General features: G+C 35.7%; 1 protein-coding gene across 1 annotated transcript in view; it reads left to right on the forward strand.

Annotated features, from left to right (window-relative positions):
- AP3B1 (adaptor related protein complex 3 subunit beta 1) overlaps positions 1–24486 on the forward strand; it is a 336292-nt gene that overhangs the window by 40228 nt on the left and 271578 nt on the right. Inside the window, 1 exon segment of the mRNA XM_043972455.1 lies at positions 19929–20004. Coding sequence (XP_043828390.1) covers positions 19929–20004 — 76 coding nt within the window.

Raw genomic sequence — 24486 nt, forward strand, 5'->3', positions numbered from 1 at the left:
CAGTTTTTTGGCATTAAGCATTTATTAAAGAGTAAAGAGAGAACATGTGGAGTTCAGGAAGTTAAGAAAGAAACCTATCTACCCTAGTGTTCAGACTTGCCTCCTCCTTCTCCTTTTCTTTCTGCCACCAACATGAGGTTTGGGAATGAGAGAATGTGCACATACACAAGAGTGCAAGCCAGCTGGCCACTGCACTTCTGACTTCCTGCCTCCCTGTGGGACAGGAAGAGGGATGGCCCCCACACACAGCTCTAAGCTAATTGGCTGGTATCATTCAAGTCCATTGATTGACATGATTTAAAGGCGGTCCATGAATTGTGAGGTGACTTCTAGACTCCAATTTGACCTCAGAAAGATCACCTCATGCTTTCTCTGCAGGGGCCCTGGAGAGTAATATTCTTACACATATGAAAAAATGGTCTTGATCACTATTGATTAGAGAAATGCAAATTAAAACGTCTCTAAGGTATGTACCACCTCCCACCTATCAAATTGGTTAGTATGACAAAAAGGAAAATAATAAATGTTGGAGACACTGTGGAAACATTGGAACACTATTGCATTTTTGGTGGAGTTGTGAACTGATCCAACCATTCTCGACAGAAATTTGGAACTATACCCAAAGGGCTATAAAAATGCCTACCCTTTGACCCAGCAATACTACTATTAGATCTATATCCCAAAGAGTTCATAAAACAGGGAAAAGGACCCACATGTACAAAAATATTTATAGCAACTCTTTTTGTGCTGGCAAAAAATTGGAAATTGAGGGGATGCCCATCAATGGGGGACAAGTTGTGGTATATCAATGTAATGGAATATTATTATGCTGTAAGAAGCGATAAGCAGGTTGACTTCAGAAAAACCTGGAAAGACTTAGATGAATTGATGCTGAGTGAAATGAATAGAACCAGGAGATCATTGTACACAGTATCAACAACATTGTGTGATGATCAACTGTAATAGATTTAGCTCTTCTCAGCAATACAATGATCTAAGACAATCCAAAGGACTCATGATGGAAAATGTTCTCCACATCCAGAAAAAAGAACTGTGGAATCAGGACGCAGATTGAACCATACTGTTTATACTTTTTTTGTTTTTGTTTTTTGAGGTTTTTCCCTTTTGTTCCCTCTTTCACAACATGACTAAAACAGATATATGTTTAATGTGATTGTACATATATAACCTATATCAGATTGCTTGCAGTCTTGAGGGAAGGGAGGGAGAAAAATTTGTAACTAGAAATCTTATAAAAACAAATGTTGAAAACTATCTCTGCATGTAACTGGAAAATAATAAAATACTTTTATCATTAAAAAATAAAAATAAAATATATATTAAGAATATTGCAACATATACAATTTTTAAAAAAAAATTATCAACTAATCCTAACCCTAGTTTAGTCAGTCAACAAGCATTTGTTAGTCATTGAGTTAAAAAACATTTATTAAGCCCTTTTCTGCATGGCAGACATTGTGCTAAGTGCCAGGGATACAAATATGAAAAAAAGAAAGACAGCCCTTGCCCTCAAAGAGCTTACCATTTAATGGGGAAGAAGGAAGCTGTCTAATCAGAGGGCAGAGGGTACTGGGAGTGCTGTTGTGGCATGAATGCTTGTTGACTTGCTTTTCTTTTTTTCAGAATGCCTTTTGCTCTTGCTACTAAGTTTTCTTTCCAAACTTAACTCCATCAGCCAGTTGTTTGACTGTTTTTACCTTTTATTGATTAGTGAAGAGATGAAAATGGAAATAGTAGAAAAGAAGATAAACTACATCAAGATGTAAAAACAATAGACCCTCGGCCCTTTTGGAGAAGTAGCTCTTGAAGAGGGAGGGAGAACAGGATTTTGGAAGCCTAAAAAGTGATGTTATACATATGGGTTGAATGAATTGGAGGTAGAAAACTAAAAAGGAGATTGTGGTGAGGAGGAGTAATGTTGGAGACTTTTCCTATCATTATTATTGAATTATGAAAAGAAGCTGGGCGGTGTATTCCCTGGGAGAAAAGCAGGGTCCTTTCCAGATGGGACAGGTTGTCAGGACCATTCTAATCCTACATGGTGGGGTGTCTACATTTGTGATTGTGGTCTAGTCTCAAATGGGTTTATCTTGGAAGGTAGGGAAAATGGCTTGGGTCAGGATGGGAGAATGTATGACTAGACCCATATGTGAATCTACAGTGGACATTAATATGATCTTATGATTTTTCTGAATATTACTGCTAATATTCAGAAATCCACTTTCAGAGTTTAAGCTAGGTCATTGTGATATAAAATCATTTTTGATGACCTTTGTTAATTTTTTCCTTTCTTACTGAGATAATGGAACTTTTCTCACCTTGATTCCCTAGGTCTTGGTATCATTAGCCTTTTGGCTATATACTTGTTGCCAATATCTACACTCCATGGTATATAGGTAGTATGAAATAGGTAATTGCAATAGAAGTTAAGTAGTTATCAGTGTGACCACAGGATACTTTTATCCAGGGATTTGCTATATAATCATTTCTCTTATACTTGTAGTGACAATATGCTGAAGATTGTGTTTTGTGTATACTGTACAACCAGAAAAGTTGAATAGTATATAAATCATTATCTAGTTTACTTCTGTTATAATTATTATTATTAACAGAATTTATAGTTCTATAGTAAACATTATAATGGATTTGTAAGTTGCTATTTCTATTTTAGAATAGAAAAGGCTTAGACCCAGCCCATCAAGTTTCCTAACTATGGTATATACTCTGATTTCATTCTCTTTCTTATAAAACTTAGTTTTTCTTCCTTATATTGTTTTCTAAGCTCTGAAACTGGTTTGTTTTGCATTGTGCCTTCTCAAGACATGTAGCTAGAATTGTTTTTCCTTTCACTTTAGTAATTTAGCTGCTTCTTTACTGATATCATATGAGTGGTTAATTATAACTTATATAACTTAAAATATTTCCAATTATGTATGATCTTTTACTTAACACATACTTGTTTTATCCTCTGAGAAAATGTCTTTTTTTTTTTAAAAAAGACTATGATTTAGAAAATTTGTATAATAATTTGGAACCAGGAAAATATACAAAGTGAGCTTTTATAGATTGTATATTTAATGAAATTGGGGGTTTTCTTGTCTTATAGTGGACATTTTTCTAAAACATACAACTTTTGTGTATAGTTGAAATATAATGCTTAGAATTCACTTTTTCTCATTAAGAAGTCTGAATTAAAAATTAAAATGTATTGTTTAAATGATTTCCAGTTGAATCTGACAACAGGGGGTGTTAAAATCAAGTTAGGAAAAAAATCCTACATTTTCCCCAAAGTCTTCTATTTGGAATAGTAGGATATACAATCCAGACTCAGCTTATTTCATCATAAATTGAAAGATTCATTTTCTGGTCTACCTTGCACATACTGTGACTTAATTCTAATTTCAGAACATATTTAAATGCAACTTTTTAAAATGGGTAAATGTTACTTAAAATAAGAAAGCTAGCACATTGAATATCTTTTTGATACTGTTTATACTTGATAGAAATTCCTTTCCTCCTCCAGCCTTCCTCTATGACAAAGAAAAGAAATCAAGCAAACCCAATCAACACAGGGCCTACTCTACTGTTTACCATTCAGCACTCATAATCCCCCAGTTGTCTTCAGAGAAGAGGGCAGTATATTTCATCTTCTCTTGTTTTTTACCCACATCTCTCCAGCTGCTAGGGCCTCCCCTTGAAAATTACCTCACATTCATTCATTCATTTATTTTGCAGGTCAGTGAAGGTTAAGTGACTTGCCCAGGGTCACACAGCTAGTGTCAAGTGTCTGGGATGGAATTTGAACTCAGGTCCTCCTGAATCCAAGGTCTGTGCTTTATCCACTGCACCACCTAGCTGCCCCAGACTTTGTTGTTGTTCTTGTTTTTTGTGGGGGGCAGTGAGGGTTAAGTGACTTGCCCAGGGTCACACAGCAAGTAAACGTCAAGTGTCTGAGGCCAGATTTGAACTCAGGTCCTCCTGAATCCAGGCCCAGTGCTTTATCTACTGTGCCACTTAGCTGCCCCTATTTATTTTGTATATATTGTATATCCTTAGATTTGTATGTATGCAAGTTGTTTCCCTTGATATCAGGTAAACTTCTTAAGGGCAAGGAACTGTTTCTTGGTTTTGTATACCTAACACATTTGCACAGTACATTATTAGTGCTTCATAAATAGTAATTAATCGATGTATTATTTGAAACTGATCATTGTAACCAATCTCAGCTTCAGTGTTGTGTCAGTTTGTTCAGCTATTCTACAGTTGTTTGGTACCCACTTAGTGCTTCTGTTTTCTTTTTACTTTTTTTTTTTTTTTTGGCAGGGGCAATGAGGGTTAAGTGTCTTGCCCAGAGTCACATAGCTAGTAAGTGTCAAGTGTCTGAGGCCAGATTTGAACTCAGGTACTCCTGAATCCAGGGCCAGTGCTTTATCCACTACGCCACCTAGCTGCCCCCCACTTATGTTTTCTTTACCACCAAGAACAGTAGCTATCATAAATATAGGAGCTTTTCTTTCTTTGTCATCCTCAGGGTGTGTGCCCAATATAGTGCCAAGTCAAAGGATATGAACATTTTGTAACTTTTGGACCCATTCACAGATTCTCTCAACAGTATATTAATGTGTGTGCCCCTTTTCCTGTAGTATATATAACTCTACAACTACTTTAAATCTTTTATTGTGCATGTTACTTTCACTGTGAAATATAAGTAAAGCCTTAGAGTTGTTTAATTTACATTTCTTTTATTAGGGTTTTTCATATAGTTGATTGTTTATGATTCTTTTGTAAAACTGTGTCTTTATACGTTTTGATCACTTGTCTTTTTACTGGATATGTCTCCCAATAGTTCTCAGCTTTATTGTCTCAGTTCCCTTATATCATACTTTCTTCTGAAATATCAAATGCAGACACTGAGGAAAACAAAACTCTCAAGAGTTGTAGAATCCTTGGCTTAGAGATGGAAGGGCCCTCGGAGGTCATCTATTTCAGCTGCCTCATTTCACAGAAGAGGAAAATAACATTAGGAACTCTTTTCTTACACAGGCCCTAAATTGATCTCTGCAGTTTCCACTTTTTTACTCCTTTACCTGACCTAACGATTTTTCTCCATTTGACCACTTCTATTCTTGGTCTGTTTGCATTTATTTTATTCATGTAAAAACTGAAATTTATATAATTGAACTTAGCTATCTTGTCTTTAAATTTTTTTTTGGGGGGGGGGGAGAGGCAATGGGGGTTAAGTGACTTGTCCAGGGTCACACAGCTAGTAAGTGTTAAGTGTCTGAGGCCGGCTTTGAACTCGGGTCCTCCTGAATCCAGGGCCCGTGCTTTATCCACTGCACCACCTAGCTGCCCCTTGTCTTTAAAATTTTTTTAAATCATCTCTATTCTTCGATTAGGCCACTAGGTGGAACAGTAGAGTGCAAGGCCTAGTGTCAGGAAGATTCATCTTCCTGAGTTCAAATGTGACTTCAGACACTAGATATGTGACCCTGGACAAGTCACTTAACCCTGCTTGCCTCAGTTTCTTCATCTGTAAAATGAACTGGAGAAGGAAACGGAAAACCACTTCAGTATCTTTGCCAAGAAAACCTCAAATGGGGTCACAAAGATATGGACATGGGACAGCTAGGTGGCGCAGTGGATAAAGCACAGATTCTGGGTTCTGATCCTGGGCAAGTCACTTAACCCTCATTGCCCCACAAAACAAATAAACAAAAACCCAAAGATAGGGACACAACTGAAATGACTGAACAATAACAAAAATCCTTTCATTATGAAATCTCCCCATACTTCAACTATATATAACTGAAAGGTAGGTATGGTTTTAGAACTCTCTTTAGGAAAAAAAAACACATATAGGGGTAGCTAGGTGGCACAGTGGATAAAGCACCGGCCCTGGAGTCAGGAGGACCTGAATTCAAATCCGGCCTCAGACACTTGACACTCATTAGCTGTGTGACCCTAGGCAAGTCACTTAACCCCCATTGCCTTGCCAAAAAAAAGAGAAAAGAAAATCTTTTATTTATACCTCATATGCATTAAGAACTTATAGTGTATGGAATAAGATGATGGTTTAAATCTATTTTCTGCCAAACTTCTTTAGTGTTCTCCTGCCAATTCTTGTTAAATAGGGAGTCCTCTCCTCAGTAGTTTGTTACTGGAATGTTGACTTTTTGTGTTCCTTTGCTTTTAGGTATTGTATTGCTCAGCAAGTTTGTACCACTGATTCCTTTCTTCTAATTTTTAATGAGTACCAGATAATATTGCTTTATAATATAATTTGATATCTGATAATTCTAGAATGTGCCTTTCGTTCCTACTTTTGTTCATCATTTTCCTACATTTTCTAGAATTTTTATTCCTGCAAGTGAAGTTTGTTATTTTTTTGTTTAGTTCTATATAGTGACCTATTGGTGGTTTGTAGAACACTGTCTTTAAATTAACATGGGTAATATGGTTATTTGCATTAGTATAAGAAGCATTTTATCATTATATTTACATATAACCAAGAATGTCTTGGTAGGTTGTCATATATTTTAATTTTAAGCATTTTGTATTCCATTTGACTGGTAATTCTCCTTTATCTAGGTTTTTGTGGGTTATGTAAAGAAATGCAAATTTTTTTTGTTTTTTTGATGACTTGTTTCTTACATGATCATAGTTATCACAAGTATTCTTCCCCCACACCTTCTCAGAGAGCCATCCCACAAATAGGTTTTGGGTTTTTTTGAGAGAAATAAAATTAGCATAACATTATTGAGAAAGTTTGACAACCTGTGCAATATAACACCCATGAATCTTCCTACTTCCCATGACTAGATTTGGTGTGTCTTCTGTTTCTTCATTTGAGTCTTTCTTTATCTCTACTTTTGATTTTTTGGCGTGTAGTTCTTTCTATTTAGTTTTTTTTTTTTGGTGGGGCAATGAGGTCGGATTTGAACTCAGGTCCTCCTGAATCCAGGGCCAGTGCTTTATCCACTGAGCCACCTAGCTGCCCCCTTTCCATTTTGAGGTACTTATATATATTGTTTATTTTTAGCTCTGCTTATTTCATTCTCCATCACTTCACATAGATTTTTCTGTGCTTCATAATTTACATAATTTCTTATAACACAGTAATATCCCTTTACTTTCATATACCATAATTTGTTTAGTTGTTCTTCAAATTAATGGACATCTATTCTATTTCCAATTCTTTGCTATTGCAAAAAGTGCTGCTATAAATATTTTGGTATATATGGGGACTTGGTTCTTATTGATGGTTTTCTTGAGGTACAAAGGATTCCCCTGTAAATGGAGTCTTTAGTTCAAAGGGTATAAAACATTTTAGTCACTATATTTGCATAATTCCAAATTGCTTTCCAGAGTAATTGTACCACTTCTTAGCTCCACCAAAAATGTATTAGTGTGGCTATCCTTCCCTAGTCCCTCCAACATTGAGTATTGTATAACTTTCACAATGATTATTCAATGGAAGGATTTTTTTTTTAATGAAACATTGTAGTATACTTATGAGCAAGGTTGTTCCTGGGGGAAAAAATAAGAAAATAAACATCTTTCTTTTTGCCAAGACTGAGGATTTAGGGTGTGGAGCATGTTGTGAGTCTTGTCACACTTGGTTGATGTATTGGTTAGTTATGTTGAGCTTTTTTTTCTCTTTTTTATTCTTTGTTACAAGCAATGACTTTCTGGGGAGAGAGTTGGGAGGGATATATTTGGAGGTGAGGATGATGTAAAAAGAAGAGATGTCAATAAAAAAGAACAGGCATGGCAGCTAGATGGCACAGTGGATAAGTTACCGGCCTTGGATTTAGGAGGACCTGAGTTCAGGTGTGGCCTCAGACACTTGACACTTAGTATCTGTGTGACCCTGGGCAAGTCACTTAACCCTCATTGCCCTGACACCCCCCCCCCCCAAAAAAAAAGAACAGGCATCTGGATGTACATTATTTTTCTTCTTCCAGTGTCATTGCCTTTGTTCATGCTGTTTCCTGTATTTGTAATGCATTCCTTTTTTCCTCCTACCTCCCCTATCTCCAACTGACTCATGGGATAGGCCAACTCATTTCTATCTCCTGGCAGATAGTGATCTCTTTTCCATCTGAACTCAAGATGGCATTTTCTTGTGCATTTTATGCATTCTATTATGTACTATAGTTATTTGTATATCTCTATTGTTATGGCTTTTACATTATAATCTCTTTGAGGACAGAGAATGGATTTTCTTTATCTTCATGCAGTACCTTTCAGAGTGGTAAGCATAGACTAGATACTTAAATATTTGTTTTTTATGGTCAGTTGCCTCAGCAGAATTGGACAGGGCAGAGATGCTGTGGGGAAAATCCAGAGAAACACAGGACAGTAAGAGTTAGAGCTGGAAAGTATGTTAGAAATGATTTAGGTGAACCTTTTTCTAGATGAGGAAACAGGACAAATGTTGACCTCTTTAAGCTCACACACCTAAGTAAGTAGTAGACAGCCAAGGTGAAATTGAAGTCCATAGTGGAGGTATGAGTATTAAAATTGTACATAGGCCATTCATTGAATATAGGTCAGTAACTGATTTATCAGTAGTCCAGAAACCATGGAATCTAATATATTGGAGAGCCTGCATTTCCAGCATTCATTGTTTGTCATTGCTTAGTGAAGTAAAGGTTGTTAAAAAGACTTGGTGGACTGGTTTGTTATATCTGTTTGGGAATAAGCTTTGCTTGGTTCTTTCAACGGATGAAACTAGTTGAATTTAAGGCATTTTGTAAACATGTATCTTAATTTTTTGATGCTTTGTTAAGGATACAAAACATTTCCTGTTCTACCACAAAGTGTGGGGGATCAAAAAAAAAGTTTTTGCAAACTGCATATCTTTGTTTACTTAGGGAAGTTGATAAGAAATTCTATGAAAGGAAAATGACCTTTGAAATTATTAAATATTTTGGTGGCATTTGCACAGTGAAGGGAGTGGGTATCCTGTGGAAGTCTTCGAATTTAATAATTTTTCTTAATTAAATTTCTAATGAAACAGTCGGCCTGTGTCTCCTAACTTGAAATAATGGAAGCAGATTTTTCATTCCTGGGTCATGTTAGTGCAGTATCTTCTACAGTTAAATCTGTTTTGGGATTAGCAGAGAGCCTTCAAGTTACGCTGAAATCTGAACCTACTGTTGAAGAGAAAGGCCTCATAGATGCTGTTAGTGAACCAATTGAATATACTTTTATTATTAGGTAAGTGTTTGAACTTTTCTAAATTATTAAAAGAAATGTTAAGAATTATTAAGGAAAAGAGGATAAAATTATAAACAGATTTTTTGGGGGCCCTTTTACAGGAATAACTTTAAATAGGGCAATTGATGCCTAATGACCAAATAGTTAAAGACAAGAGGAGGACCTGATCTTCTCCATTATTATTCCATGATGAATTTGTATCAGAGTGTTTTTATGTCCTCATTTCCTTTATAAGATAATTTATAAAACTACTTTAAATGTAATACTTAGGCAAATGCAAAATTTATACATAAATTCTGAGGAAGGTTAAGAGAGCAATGAAAGCATTTGTATTAGCTAATGGAATAAACATTTCCTTTCAAATAATTTCTGAAGTTGATTATTAGGGTTTTTTGTTACCCCTTACATTTTCAACCTTCTCTTTTAAGGGAATGCTTCATTTAGTAATGAGTAATATTAAATATATGAAAAAATCTTAAAGATGAAAGCCATTTGAGTCTGAATCAGACTTGGCTTTCACTTTTGCCTGAAGAAATTAAGTAGTACTTGCATGTAGTCTACCTTTGTGCCTTTCAGAATGCTATATAGTGCTTTAAAAAATATGATAGTTATATATTTTTAAAAAACTAGCTTTGTCTAGTACTTTAATGTGATAAAAGATCAACATTTTTTCATTTTAGTATAATAGTCTTGTGAATATTCAGTATTTTGAGTAGGTTGAAAAGTTGGAAATTTCTAATTCATATATGAAATGTAAGTAGAAAAGAATACAATCTGTTTTTTGGTTTCCTCATTATAGATTCCCTGTAGTGTAAAATGGTCCAAACTGCTGAATTAAAGAACCCACTTTTTCTGTTCCTTCACCCAATTCTGTCTCTGTCACCTCTTCCTAACCTTTTTAAGCTGAAGCATATTTCTTTTTCTGGATGGAAAATTGCTTCTTATCTCTAATCCTTGCTGCCAAATTTTCAGTTTTCCTCCTGGATTCAGATTTAATTTATCATTTGATTTCACCTTTGAGATTGACTATTATACATTTCCTATACCACATGGACTAGTAGTAGTACATTTCAAATACATATATACATATATATGTATGTGTATCTCTACATATATATGTGTATGTGTATGTATGTATATATATATATACACAGAGAGAGAGAGAGAGAGAGTTTCAGCAGCTTTGGAGTTATTTTAAATATTGGTAACAGACAAAAGGAATTAAAAGAAAAATGTTTTTAATCCTTAACACTGGCAATCCATCTATCCTTACTAAAGTAAATTGAAATTATTCTTTTAAATTTCAAAATTTAAAATTAATATAAACATAAATATAAAATAAAGAAAAACTTAAAAAATTATTAACTCCAAATTGTGTATATCATTTAGTCTATGTGTATATATCACAGATGAATAATGGTTATTTTTGACAAGGAATTTTGGGCTTCAGTTTTCCTCATCTGCAAAATGGGGCAGGCTTAGGTAAGATCTAAGATCCCTTTTAGACCTAAGGCTTTATGATTCTATTATATGGATTTGTGTTTCCAAGATTTCATTTTGATTGATAGAATAGTTTTAAAAATAGTAACAAGTAGATTAGAATTTTTTTTTTATTTTTGAAGTATTCATAGGAGGACAGAATTTTTGAGAACTTTGTTTATTCAGAAAAGGAAGGGTGTTGTTTGGAATTAGAATTTAGGCCAGGATATTAACTTTTTTTTCCCACTTACGAATTGTTCTGGCTTTGTGTAAATGTCTGTGGACAAGCCTTCTTACAGTGGCCTAATTTAGAAATATTCCATGTATGACATTTAAAATTGCTGCGGCTAAGTGGCATCCCCTATTTACTCCTATTTTTTTAAAGCAGATATTTTATTGCTCAAAGGAACTCTGCTGTTAATCTTGCTATTACAATGATGTTAATTCAGCAACACAGCTTACCTCAGCCATTGGCATAATTTTCTTTTCCGATAAATCCTTTTGACTCAAAGACAAGTGGATTATATAGCTTTGTAACCCTGGACAAGTCACTTACTTTCTTTGTTCTTCAGATTTTTATTTTCTAAGTAGGGATGGTAATACTGTAGAAGCAAGTGAGGTAATTAATGGAAGTGCTTTTCGTCACACAAAAGCAGGGGACAAAATGTAAGGTGATGTTTAGCTAACAAGGTCATTCGTCTTTGCCCATTTTCTGGGAGAGCTGTTGAGACAGTTAAGAGCAAAGTAAGAAGGAGAAAAAAGGAACCTTAGTAATGCATCTCTGATTTATTGAAAATTAGTTATGAAGGAAGGGAATTACATCAGTAAAGGCCATAGATATTCATTAATCCAGACCCTTCTAATTAAGGTTTTTTGTTTTTTGTTTTTGCATAGAAGTAGGCTGATGTTTTTTGTATCTGTGAACAATGAACAAATTAATAGTGCAAGCAAGAGGGAATATTTACATAGGAAATATTTTGTTCACTTAAAAAAGCATTTCCCCAAAACTTTCAGATACTTAAGCCAACATTCATTTGCAGAGAGTGTGCAAAAGCAAAAGAATTTTTTTCAAAGCTACATGGAGGTCATTACTATCAGCTGGTACAATAGATATATTTCTTTATCATTTTAAGTTTCTTGGAATGCTTTTGCTACTTTTGGGTTAAAACTACTTTGACAAGATTTTCAGGCAACATTTTAAAAGTTTCTGTTACTTTATGTACTGGAAAATAAAACCTGCATTCTCGAAAAGTGCTTCATAATTCAGACTTGTCTTCCCTCCAAGTGTTCTGAATTAGTGCTGCATTACAGTAATAGCTCTGTGTGGTGATTCTAGGAACAATGAAATATTACAAAGAAAATGGGTAATTTTCCTTTTCTGGAGGAACTTATAAAAGAGAATTCTTATAAATTAATGTAATGGACACTTTTTATTTCGGACACTTTAATTATTCAAAATATTTGTGATTTCATCTGTGTGGATGTTCTGTTCCCTGATATTGTTTATGCCCTTTTGAGAATGAGCCTGTTGGAATTTCTAAGCTCTGATTTGATGTAGGTCCTTCAAGGTCCTTCACTATGGCCTAGGAATAGAGTTTACTGCATACCTTTGTCAGGCATGGCAGTAGGGCTTTAATGGAGGATTATTACTGTACACAAGCAGCAATGTTTGAGTACTAACTCTTAATGATATGGTTAGAATCAGCTTTTCTGGAAAAAGTCAATGATCATTGTTTTGAAAGAAAATAACAATGGAATGGAGATGATAAGGTATTTAGGATTGAATAAAGCTCAACATCTATGTTGGAACCAATTTGTGGAAGACTTTCAATTTAGTGATCAGGAACTTTTAATTTATTTGCTGTGCAGTGGGGAACTCCTGAAGATTTTTGAGTAAATGAGTGGTAAGCTGAAAGCACTATATTCAGAACACTATTCAGTTTGTAGTATGAAGTTTATTTTAGAGATAGAATAGAATGGAGGTGAGGTTGATTAAGAAACTGTTAGAATAGTGAAGGCAATAAGAGATGAGGTTCAGAATTTGTAATGCTTCAGTGGGAAAAAAGAGTGAAAGGATGCTCTAGCTATTTTGTAGTTAGAATGAATAGCACTTGTCAACTAACTGAATGTGAGGAGTGAGTTAGATATAAGATTTGAAAATGATTCTGATATTAGGATTCAGAGGATAGTAATTGGAGAGAGGTAAGTTTTTTGTGGGGGAAGATACATTTTAATTTGCATGTGTTGAGTTTGAGATGCTTATAGGACATCATGGTGGAAATATATATCTTGTCATTTGGAAATATGGTACTGGAACATAGGGTGAGAATGCATATAGAGTTATAGATTTGAGAGTTATTTATATAGACATCATAATTAAGGTCAGTGAATATGGAAATATGTGAGGATAGAATCTTGGTGGAGACTAGGCAAAATTGGAGCTGAACATTTTTTTTTTTTATTGTTTTAAATATTTTTTTAATATCATTATAATTTCCTCTAGTATCCTCCTCTTTCCCCTTCCAGAGAGATATCCCATATAAAAATATTTCTATAAAATAATTTTTATATCTTCCATTATCATAATTATCATAAATATTCATTCCCCTCCCAGAGAACCATCCCATATGACAAATAGTATTTTTAGAGAGGAGAAAAATCAGCACAACTGATCAATTCACTGGAAAAATCTGAAAATATGTACAATATGTAACACCTGTGATTCTTCCTCTACAAATGAGTAGGTTCCTCATATTTCTTAATTCAAGTCTTGGTTTATTTTTATAATTTTGTTACATTTGCTTTTTGGGGGGTGTATAGTTCTTTCTATTTAGTTATTGCGTAGATTGTTTTCTTGGCTCTGCTTACTTCACTCTGCATTGGTTTATAAAGATCTTTCTATGCTTTTGTATACATTTCACTCATCATTTCTGACAGCACAGTGATATTCCTTTACATTCATGTACCACTGTTTGTTTAGCTGTTCCTCATTTCATGGACATCTACTCTATTTCTAATTCTTTGCTATCACAAAAAGTGCTGCTATCAGTATTTTGGTGGAGACTTATAAATCAAAATCTATATGGGGACTTTCTTTTTTATCAATGGCTTTCTTGGGTATTGAGACAATTAAAAATATAAGAGACATAGTTTCTGGGTAATTTAATAATTTTATTAATAAAGCTGGCAGGTTACTAAAAGGATGGCCTATTGGCCATCTCTCTTAGACTGAAGACCCTTAGTGGTGGTGAGGTCAAAGTTATATACCCTTCTAACTGTAGGAGGTCCATCATATATAGCAATCAAATCTAACTGGTTGACATGATTTGGAGGTGTGTTATATTAAAATGAAGCCTGGGGATATGTCACTCCACTCTTGGTCAAGAGGACATCAGAGAAAGACTCTAGACCCCATCCAAGGTGATGGGGTTCCCATCTGGGTGTGGTTTTGCCAACCTTCATCTATCTAGACAAAAGGACCTGCCTCCACCCAAGACTCCTTTGTAAGCTTGGGTTGGGTTTGACCTAGATAAATCTTAGTTTCAAGGAGAACTTGCCTTTGAAATGGGGGAGGGGAGGGAGAGAAGAGACTATGAAAGAAGGGGAGAACACTGGGTCCCCCCAAGATATCAATTATTATTTTTTTAATTAAAAAAAAATTTTTTTTTAGTGAGGCAATTGGGGTTAAGTGACTTGCCCAGGGTCACACAGCTAGTAAGTGTTAAGTGTCTGAGGCCGGATTTGAACTCAGGTACTCCTGACTCCAGGGCCGGTGCTCTATCCACTGTGCCACCTAGCTGCCCCTAAGATATCAATTATTAATAATTATTTCTTGTAGTATAAATTTAATCTGGTAATGGAGTGCCCAGTTTAAAGGGTATGGACATTTTAGTTACTTTATTTGCATAATTCCAAATTGCTTTCCAAAATACTTGTCCCATTTCATAGTTCCACCAACAATGTATTAGTGTGCCTGTCTTTTCACAACCCCTCCAGCACTGAGTATTGCCATTTTGCCAATTTGCTGGGTGAGGTGGAATCTCAGGATTGTTTTGATTTGCATTTCTCTATTATTAGTAATTTGGAGCATTCTTCCACATGGTTGTGAATACTTTGTAATTAATCTTTTGAGAACTATTTGCTCATATCTTTTGCCTACTTATCTATTAGGGAATGGTTGTTTGTCTTATATGTATGTATTTGTTATATTTCTTGGATACCAAGCCCTTATCAGAAAAAATTGATACAAAGATTTTTTTTCCCCATTCAATCACTTTCCTTCTTATCCTAGGTATGTTAATTTTGGCTGTGTAGAAGCTTTTCAGTTTCAAGTCATCAGAGTTACCTATTTTATCTTTTCTAGTTTCTTCCTCTGCCCCTATTGCCTCTGCCTCCCAGAATCCCTCATTTCCTTTAAGAAGCAGTTCAGGTACTACATTCTACTTATAACCTTTCTTTTCCTGGTCATAACTCCCCATCCTAGTGTCCTTTGTACTCAGGTATGTACATATTGTCCCTTCGATAGAGTTAAAGATCCCTGAGAGTGAGAATTGTTTTATTTTCTTGGTCTTTATATACTTGGAATCTGATACACAATAGCTCTTTAATAAATGCTTGCTTGTTGCTTGATTGACTAAATATGAACATATTTCAATTAGAAGACAAAAAAAATTGAACAAGTCCATTGTGCCGCAAAGAACATGGATCTTGGAGTCAGGAGAGAGTAAGATTTGGATCATTATTTCAAGACCTAACCTGTGGGTTGATGGCCAAGCCACTTAACAATAACAACAACAATAAAAATAACCCACATTTATGTCATATTTTAGCTTTTTCAAAGTACAGAACAACCCTATAAGGTAGGTCATATATGTATGGGATAGGTGGACTTGAGTCAGTTCCGATTCTGAGGATGGGGTCTGGAAAGTACCCAGTCCCTGTTATAGTCAGATCATTTTGTTCATATATTATTCTATAGATTATAATAGAAATCATGTATCTTGCCTTACTGAACCTGATGTACCCTGGTACCCCTCCCCCCCCGCCCTGCCTACATTCCAAACCCCCAGTCCTTGTTATGGGTTAGTTATGCCATTGCTATGACCAGGCAGGAGAAGATGTCTATTGTTAGTACAGATACACCCAAATCTTGCCTCTCCCTTTTGCATTCCTAAGTCCTAACTGCCCCAGTGCCGCCACCCCCTCCACCCCAGCTCCTGGTACCTTCACTCCCTTCTTCCCCCTTGCCCCTCCTTACTCAGGTGGAGTGGTTTGGAGTGGTTTCACTCTTTCCCCCTCCCTTGGTTTGACCTTTTCCCCCTCTCCTTTCCCCCAGCTCTCGGACATAGCTGAGCATGCATCATACCCTGATCATAAGCTGAACACACACCCTGGGTGAGACAGGATTGGATGTTAGATTGTGAGCTCACCTTGTGCACAAGGGGACCCCCCTCTCAAAATCTATAAAAAACCCAACTCATGAGTCTATCAATGTGTTCCTTCCTTCCACGAGGTCACCCATACTCCTGAGAATCTAATAAATCTGCCTCTGTTTGATTTGGTGGTCTCCTTGAGTTATTTGGGTAAATTGAGGCAATTTTGTCCCAAACATATAAGTATAATTATCTTTGTATTACAACTAAGCAAACTGAAGCTAAGAGGGGTTGAATCTTAGATGGTCTTCTTTACACTAGTTTCCTATTTTGTTTAAAAAAAAAAGATAATAGTGCCTCCTTTAGGGTTGTGGTGAAATGGATGGTCCAAGTGTTATTTGAGGTGGCAACTGTTATCATTAGTAGGTTATAATGGATTGTATTTCTTTATGAAACATTACAAAGTGGTAAAGGGGAAAACGAGTTTACAGAAAGCTGGTCAAGAGAACCCATGTAAGCCGTATCATCTCATGACCATTTAAAGATGAAACTGTAAGATATAGATTTGTGAAGACTTTTATAATGAACTGTTTTCTCCATCATTGATAGTGGAGCCATCACATTTGATGCCATTTTGACAGTTTCTTGTGCAGTTAAGGAGGAAATAGAGATGGTTGTAAGGAAACCAAAGATGGGAAAGCAACTGGACCCAACCAAATATAGACAAGAGGAAGCCCATGCTATAGGCAACACAATTTTGAAGGCATATAGGATTGATTCTCAAGATTTCTGAAAGAAGGGAAGATATCAAACATTTGGGAAAATGTTTGGGAAAAAAATAATGCATTCCCTATTACTATGAAGAGGAAAAAATTGTAATAACTACTTATTATGCCGATCTTTGCATCGTTGCAAACTAATGTAAGATAACCATCACACATTAAAGCAGCCTTGATAAAGGTTTGAGCATGGAATGGGCAGACTCACTAATAAGATCAAGAGACACATCTTTATAGGTTTATAATTGATTGAAAAGTATAGAAGTCTAAGATCTTATTGGATATTATTTATTGTATTTGTTGTTTACAGAGTTTAATGTTTACTGAATATAAAAAAGCATTTGATTTTTTTAGCGTGAAAAATGCCTTAAAAGTTCTTTCTTGGGGCAGCTAGGTGGCGCAGTGGATAGAGCACTGGCCCTGGAGTCAGGAGGACCTGAGTTCAAATCCGACCTCAGACACTTAACACTTACTAGCTGTGTGACCCTGGGCAAGTCACTTAACTCCAATTGCCCCCCCCCCCCAAAAGTTCTTTCTTTTAACAATGCATATGTTAAAATCATTCAGGTAAGATTCCTTGAAAAATGTAACATCAGATAATATTGACCTTCTGATTATTAATATCAAGTGGGGTAATGATATTAATAACAATAGCTAGTATTTACATAATGTTTACTATATACCTTTATAATTATTATCTCATTTGGTCATCACAGTGACTCTGTAGGAGGTAGAATAATATCCCCATTTTACAGTTGAGGAAATGGAGGGAAACTGAGGTTAAGTGTCTTTCCCCCAAAGCTAGTGTCTGAGTCTGGATTTGAACTCAGGTCTTCCTAACTTCATGTTCTGTGCTTTATTCACCGTGCCACTTAAGGAGACATGCTTCCCAAAAGTGTTTGTTGCTGTCATAGAAAATGTCTGGCACTGAGTTCAGATGGACACAGTAGTGTACTCTAGATGGTCCTGTCCATTATTCCTCTTTCATAGTTTAGATGAGTTCATGAGGGTCTTCCCATATGTCTCTGACTTCTTCATATTTATCATTTCTTAAGGCAAGCAATATTCCATTTTATTAATGTACCACAATTTATTTAGTTATTGTTCATTGGATATAAAATACTACTCTCAAGCTTCATCTTGGTGATCCTGGATTCTCAAGAACTCTGCCAGCATCATGTAAACCTTGGTAGATGGCTTGTCTGTCCAAGGACTATAGTCCTTTTTTGATTTAGAGGTGAAATCAATTTACATGCTCAGAAGATATTTTCTCAGGTTCTAAGGTAAATTTTTTCTCCAATTCTGCTTTGGATTCTTTCTCCCATTTTCAGTTTTACTCTCTGACCTTTTGTGTCTCTTGCTTTCAGTCTCTTATTCTCTGTGTAACAAGTTAGAATTCAGATTTTAAGCACATAGAGTCACTGCTCAGATATTTATATATTGGCTACATTAACTTCTAGGCTTTGATTGAATAGTGATCTCACCGCTTTTATAATTGTCCATATGCCAAGATTAACATTTAGGTTCTGAGGTCCTTATTCTTTCAAGGTTGAACTGCAGGACATAAAGCTACACCATCGAGTGAGTAGAAGGATTGTAAACCCTGGCGCCATCAATGTTATTGCCCTAACCCACATGGTTGACCTAGAAATGCTTGGGGAGCCTATGTCTCTTGCCCATTTCCCCAGTTGTGAAGATGTACTTGACCAGAACCCAGAAGAAAAATGAAGTAGAAAGACCCTTATTCTGTTGAGGAGGTGGGCAAAGTGATTTTGCCCCTGAGATGTACCTACCCTTCCTATAATAAGAAGGGTTGAGATACTATCCCTTTCATAGATGGGAATGAAAAAGGTTGGTGAAACCTAGTAGGCACCATTGGTGGCAAGAAAGAGGAGTCACTGGCTGCATTTCCTGATGAGAACAAAAGGAAGTCATCGGTGCGAGTAATGGTGGAAAGGGCAGCTTAGTCCCCAACCAAGGCAGTTTTGTATATAAATTGGGTTGGGAGAGTAAATGTATATTTCAGCTGGCGCTGTCATTTGTTTAGGTTCTGTGTTCCTGAGAAGACTCTTATTTTAAGATAATGATTTTGTAAACCTTATAACACAGTAGAAATGTGAATTGCTATTATTTAATATTGGAACATAGGTGGTTATCTTGTTAATTATTTAGGATTTGAGGCAGCTGCATGTAGTAGACAGTGTTAGACTTGGTGTCTGGAAGACATCACTTGCTATTTAGCATATTAGGCATGTCAGAGGTGTCAAACAAGTGGCCAGCCATGCAGCTGGCAACATTCCCAAAGGCAGCTCAAACCAGATTAAAATGTAATAGGGGAATATTTAACAAAACAAATAAAATGTTAAAACATAGAAAACATTACATTTTAAAACTAAGTCAGTATGTAACTAACTGGCATCCTTTATATATCTTTTAGTGACCCCATTTCTATTTGAATTTGAGATCACTGAGCTATGAGACCATGAGCAAATTATTAACCTGGCTGTGCCTCAGTTTCCTCATCTGTAAAATGAGGAGTTTGGACTTGATGGCCTTTAAGGTTCCTTCTCCCGCTCTAAGGCAAGGAAAGACAACAAGTATTTATTAAGCACATATTTCATGCCACTGTATTGAGCATTGGAGATAAAAATGCAATCAAATACACAGCCCAGACCTCAAGGAACTTAAAATCTAATGGGAGAAGACAACACACAAAAGGGAGCTGTGGGGAAGTAGATGGGTGGGTGAAGGTACTTCTGCAGGGGCATGGTGGAGAATACAGTGAGAAGCACATCTGGGAGGGGAATGAAGCTTAGCCAGGCTGGGCCCCTCCACAGAATGGAAGCTCCAGGGAGAGTTTACTGGGAGGAAGGGGGTTGACCTTGGAGAGAGATGTTCCAGGATAAGAAAGTCACAGAGTCTAAAACTATGATACTATGACTTATTTAAAATTGCTTATCACATCATTTCTAGTTTATATGAAAATAATACAGGACAATTATAGTTTAATTAAAAATCTAATATAGTATCATTTTCTTTCTATTTTTGATAGAAATGAAGATCTAAAGCAAATGCTGGAAAGCAACAAAGATTCAGCCAAACTGGATGCTATGAAACGAATAGTTGGGGTAGGTACAATCATGGATGTTAGTTTTGGCAAATAGATAACAATTTCATTAAATGTGTTGTTTTTTGAATCTTCAAATGTTTAAGTGTTCAGTTTTCCTTCCTGCTATCTTTAAGGTGCAGCAGTGTAATTGTAATAGACAAAAGATCAGCCTTAGCATTGGGAAATCTATATTCAAGTCCTGCCTCTGACACCTACTAACTCTGTGACCCTAATTAGACAAGTATATCTACCCTTAAAACAAAGATACTGCCTTGTACAGGTTCCCTTCCTAACCCACAACTGTATAACAACATTGAGGTTAAAATTCTTACTAGGAATTTCTGACTGGAAAATTAAGTAAAAATGTTTTCCTTTGTAGTAAATGTGAAATATTAACACTTAGGAAGAAGGATACCTTTCTCAAAATCATGACAAGAATCATGATGGGTAGCTCTTATATTCTTCAGTATCTCTGGGGCATTGCTGATCCGTGGAAAAAGTTTCCAACACAAATGAAACCATTTCTGATCCCTCCCAAAAAAGGAAGGCTTCAAACTCTTCTTTTATTTTCTTTCTGTTGTTTAATTTTTTTGAATGTGGAATTTTGTTATTTGGAGGGGTTCTTTTAGGTTGGTTTTTGTTTGTTTTTTTTTTGGTGAGGCAGTTGGGGTTAAGTGACTTGCCTAGGGTCACACAGCTAGTAAGTGTTAAGTGTCTGAGGCTGAATTTGAACTCAGGTCCTTCTGACTCCAGGGCTGGTGCTCTATCCACTGCACTACCTAGCTGCCCCCTTTTAAGTTATTTTACTTCAGTGGTTTCAAACTCAAATAGAAACTGTTCTCTGTTGCCACATACTAGTTTAGAAAACCACAGATTAATTTTACTTGTGTTGTATTGTATTTTAATTTATTTTGTTAAACATTTTCCAGTTACATTTTAATCTGGTTCTGCTCACAATATCTCAAGTTTGACATGTCTGTTTTACGTGGTTTCTTTTTCCACCAGTGTGACTTCTGATACTTCAGCTGGGTCAGTCACTCTAGAATTTAAAAAAATTGTATCAGTGCCCCTTACTTTTATCTTTTTGCATTTTGCTTGATTTTAATTTTCTTCTGTTACCCTCCACTCTCCCTCCCTCTCCATCAGGTTTAATGTGGGAACAAAATAAGATACTTGTAAGACGTTGAACAATTACCATGAGATTTACTTTGCCACAATCTAGAAGGGATATTCAACAAGTATTGTGCAATGCTTTACTTGGGATAAGTGTGGCCTCTCTCTACCCCCAGGTAGAAGCCGGTCTGGTCATCAGGGCAGAGTGTGGTAGCCTTGGAATATCTACCAAGTCTTCATCTTGAGTCTTAGTACCTGGACTAATAAAATACCAGGACAGCTTTATTGCCTCTCAGAAACAAATAAACAAAAAAACCATAGCCTTACTCACTTAAACATGTGGGGGTGGGGGGACCCTGGTACACAGTGGTCTTATCACAGATGTGTAAAGAACTGTGTTCTTTCTTACTACGCTACTGTCCCAGGAAGCCTTTACCAAAAGCTCTGATGTAGCACATGACAATTTTTTTGATGAATTTTTACTTTAAAATAAATTTTGCTTAAATAGAATGAGCTTTCTGAATTAAGCTCAGTATTTTGAATTTTATTGCACAAAAACTCAAAGCAAAAAATGTACTGTGGAAATAGGAGCTGGGAAACCTAAGCAGTCATACTCAATGACATCTTTGGTCCCTTCCAGCTCTAAATCTATGAACTAGGCCTAAAGTTTCCCTTATAAAAAATTGGAGTGGGCAGCTGGGTGGCGCAGTGGATAGAGCACCAGCCCTGGATTCAGGAGGACCTGAGTTCAAATCCGGCCTCAGACACTTGACACTTACTAGCTGTGTGACCCTGGGAAAGTCACTTAACCCTCATTGCCCCCCCCCCCCCCCCCCATGGAAATAATGTTTCTGTGAAGGAGGAACGTGCAGTTATTATGAGTATAAGGCAAACTAATAGAAAAAAAAAGGAAGAGGGTCTATATGTACACAAATATTTATAGCAGCTCTTTTAGTGGTGGCAAAGAATTGGAAATTGAGGGGATACCCATTAATTGGAGAATGGCTGAACAAGTTGTAGTATATGCTTTTAATTAAATACTGTTGCACGATAAGAAATGACAAGCAGGATATTCTCAGAAAAACATGGAAAGACTTAAAATGAACTGATGCAAAGTGAAGTGAGCAGAACTGGGAGAACATTGCACACATAACAGAAATATTGAATGATGATTAACTGTGAATGACTTGGCTATTCAGTAATATAATGATCCAAGACAATTCCAAATGACTCAGGATGAAAAATGTTACCCATTTCAAAAGAAAGAACTGGTGGAGTCTGAATGCAGAATGATGCATACTTTTTTGTACTTTCTTTTTTTAAAAAAAAAAATTTTGTCTGTTTTCTTTCACAATATGAGCAATTTGTAAGTATGTTTTACATGACTGCACATGTAGAACTTATATCAAGTTGTTTGTCTTCTCAGTGAGTGGGAGGGAAAGAATTTGAAACTCAGTTTTAAAAAAAAGAATGTTAAAAATTATCTTTACACATAACTGGGAAAAAACAAAATATGTTTTTAAAATTAAAAAAATTTGAAAAAACAAAAAGATGAAACAAATTTCTTATCTTGGCATTTAAAACACAGTTTATCTTTTCATCTTTATTTCCCACTTTATTTTGTGCTTTCTTAAGTTCAAGTCATACTAGTTACTAGACATTGCTTGATCTCACACATTCTGCCCTCACCCATCTCTACCCATTTATACAGCTTGTCCTTTTGTACCTAGAATCACTTCTTCTTTCTGTGTGTCTGACTATTGAAATCCTTCCCTTCTTCAAGATTTAGCTTTGGAGGCCCACCTTTTTCATGGTACCCAGCTGAAAGTGCTAAATCACCAAATTTCTGCTCATATCTCCTTATTTGTATCTTTCCTTTGGAAGACAACCTCTCACAGTTGCCTTTGTATCATATTTATCTCTTTTATATTCTCTTGTGAGAAAGTAATCTCCATGAGGAAGGGACTATCTTTTTCATTATTTTATATTCATCACTTAGTATAGTACTTTTTGCAAGTAGTTTCTTAATATAATTTAGTGAATAAAATCTTAAAATACTTTGTTGTGCATTCTGAATATCAGTTCTAATTGTGTAGCATTCTTTTTGAATCTTTTGAATTTATGATATAACACATCATTTACTTTATATATTGATGACATATCAGATATACTCACCAATCTAGTTTAAAAGTCTGAGCCTTACTGCTTTGTTTTTATTTAAGAAACACACAAGACTTTACTTTGTTGTTAGTTCATTTTCTTTCCAAATTTTCAAAATTTCACAGTGAATGAATATACTTGGGAATTTCATTGATAATTTCTATGTCTAAATGTTTGTTTTGTTACACATAACTCGTTTTTATTTATTTATTTTTTTTGGGGGGCAGGGCAATTGGGGTAAAGTGACTTGCCCAGGGCATCTAGATGGCGCAGTGGTTAAAGCACTGGCCCTGGATTCAGGAGTACTTGAGTTCAAATCCGGCCTCAGACACTTGACACTTACTAGCTGTGTGGCCCTGGGCAAGTCACTTAACCCCCATTGCCTGCAAAAAAAAAAAAAAGAAAGAAAAGAAAAGAAAAGAAAAGAAAAGAAAAAAGAAACAGAAAACATCAATAAAATAGATACTGTTATTGTGCTCCAGAAACCATCAATTAGATCAAGGATGCAAATAAAGTGTACTTAAGTGTTATTTACAAAAGAAACAATTAAATGAATGTTTAACCAGAACCTGAGTGAGACAAAGTAAAAAAGAAGGTAAATTAATAATACAGTTAACTCTCTACTGAATAATTCTTTTAAGTTGCTTTTTAGGATCAATGTAGTAACTGATTTATTTTCATCTTTATTTGTTAGAGCACTGTACAAATCTCTTTGCTTTTCCTTACTCCCTGATTACTTTATTAAGACCTTTATATTTCTATTATTCCAAGTCTACATTGAAAACAATTTTTTTCCTCTTTATTTCTAAGTTTTATCCACTTCAGAAGTTGTTGTGTGAGCAGAGACTTCTTTTCCTGCTACAGTGACTTTCTCTACATTGATCACATTTCACAATGATTTTGGTATAGCAAGCCAAGAAGCTTTTAGTCCAAGCATTAGTCAAGAAAGCCTTTCTGGAGGAGGTGATTTCAGAACTGGATCTCAAAGAAGGTGATGAACACAGAAGAATAGATAGGAGAGAGTAGGGAATTCCAGGGGACAAAGAATGGTGCAAAGATACGGGTGTAGGAAACTTTCTCATGTAACATATGGGAGTTTAATCATATCTATACAAATAAGTCATCTATATTTTCAACTGCGTTCTTCACTCTGAATTTCAGTTCCACATTTCAATTGCCTGCCTAGATATCTCCCCATATGGCTTGTCAGTTCCTTCAGCAACATGTC

This window comes from Dromiciops gliroides, chromosome 1, assembly GCF_019393635.1.
Source record: "Dromiciops gliroides isolate mDroGli1 chromosome 1, mDroGli1.pri, whole genome shotgun sequence".
Taxonomy (NCBI): Eukaryota; Metazoa; Chordata; class Mammalia; order Microbiotheria; family Microbiotheriidae; genus Dromiciops; species Dromiciops gliroides.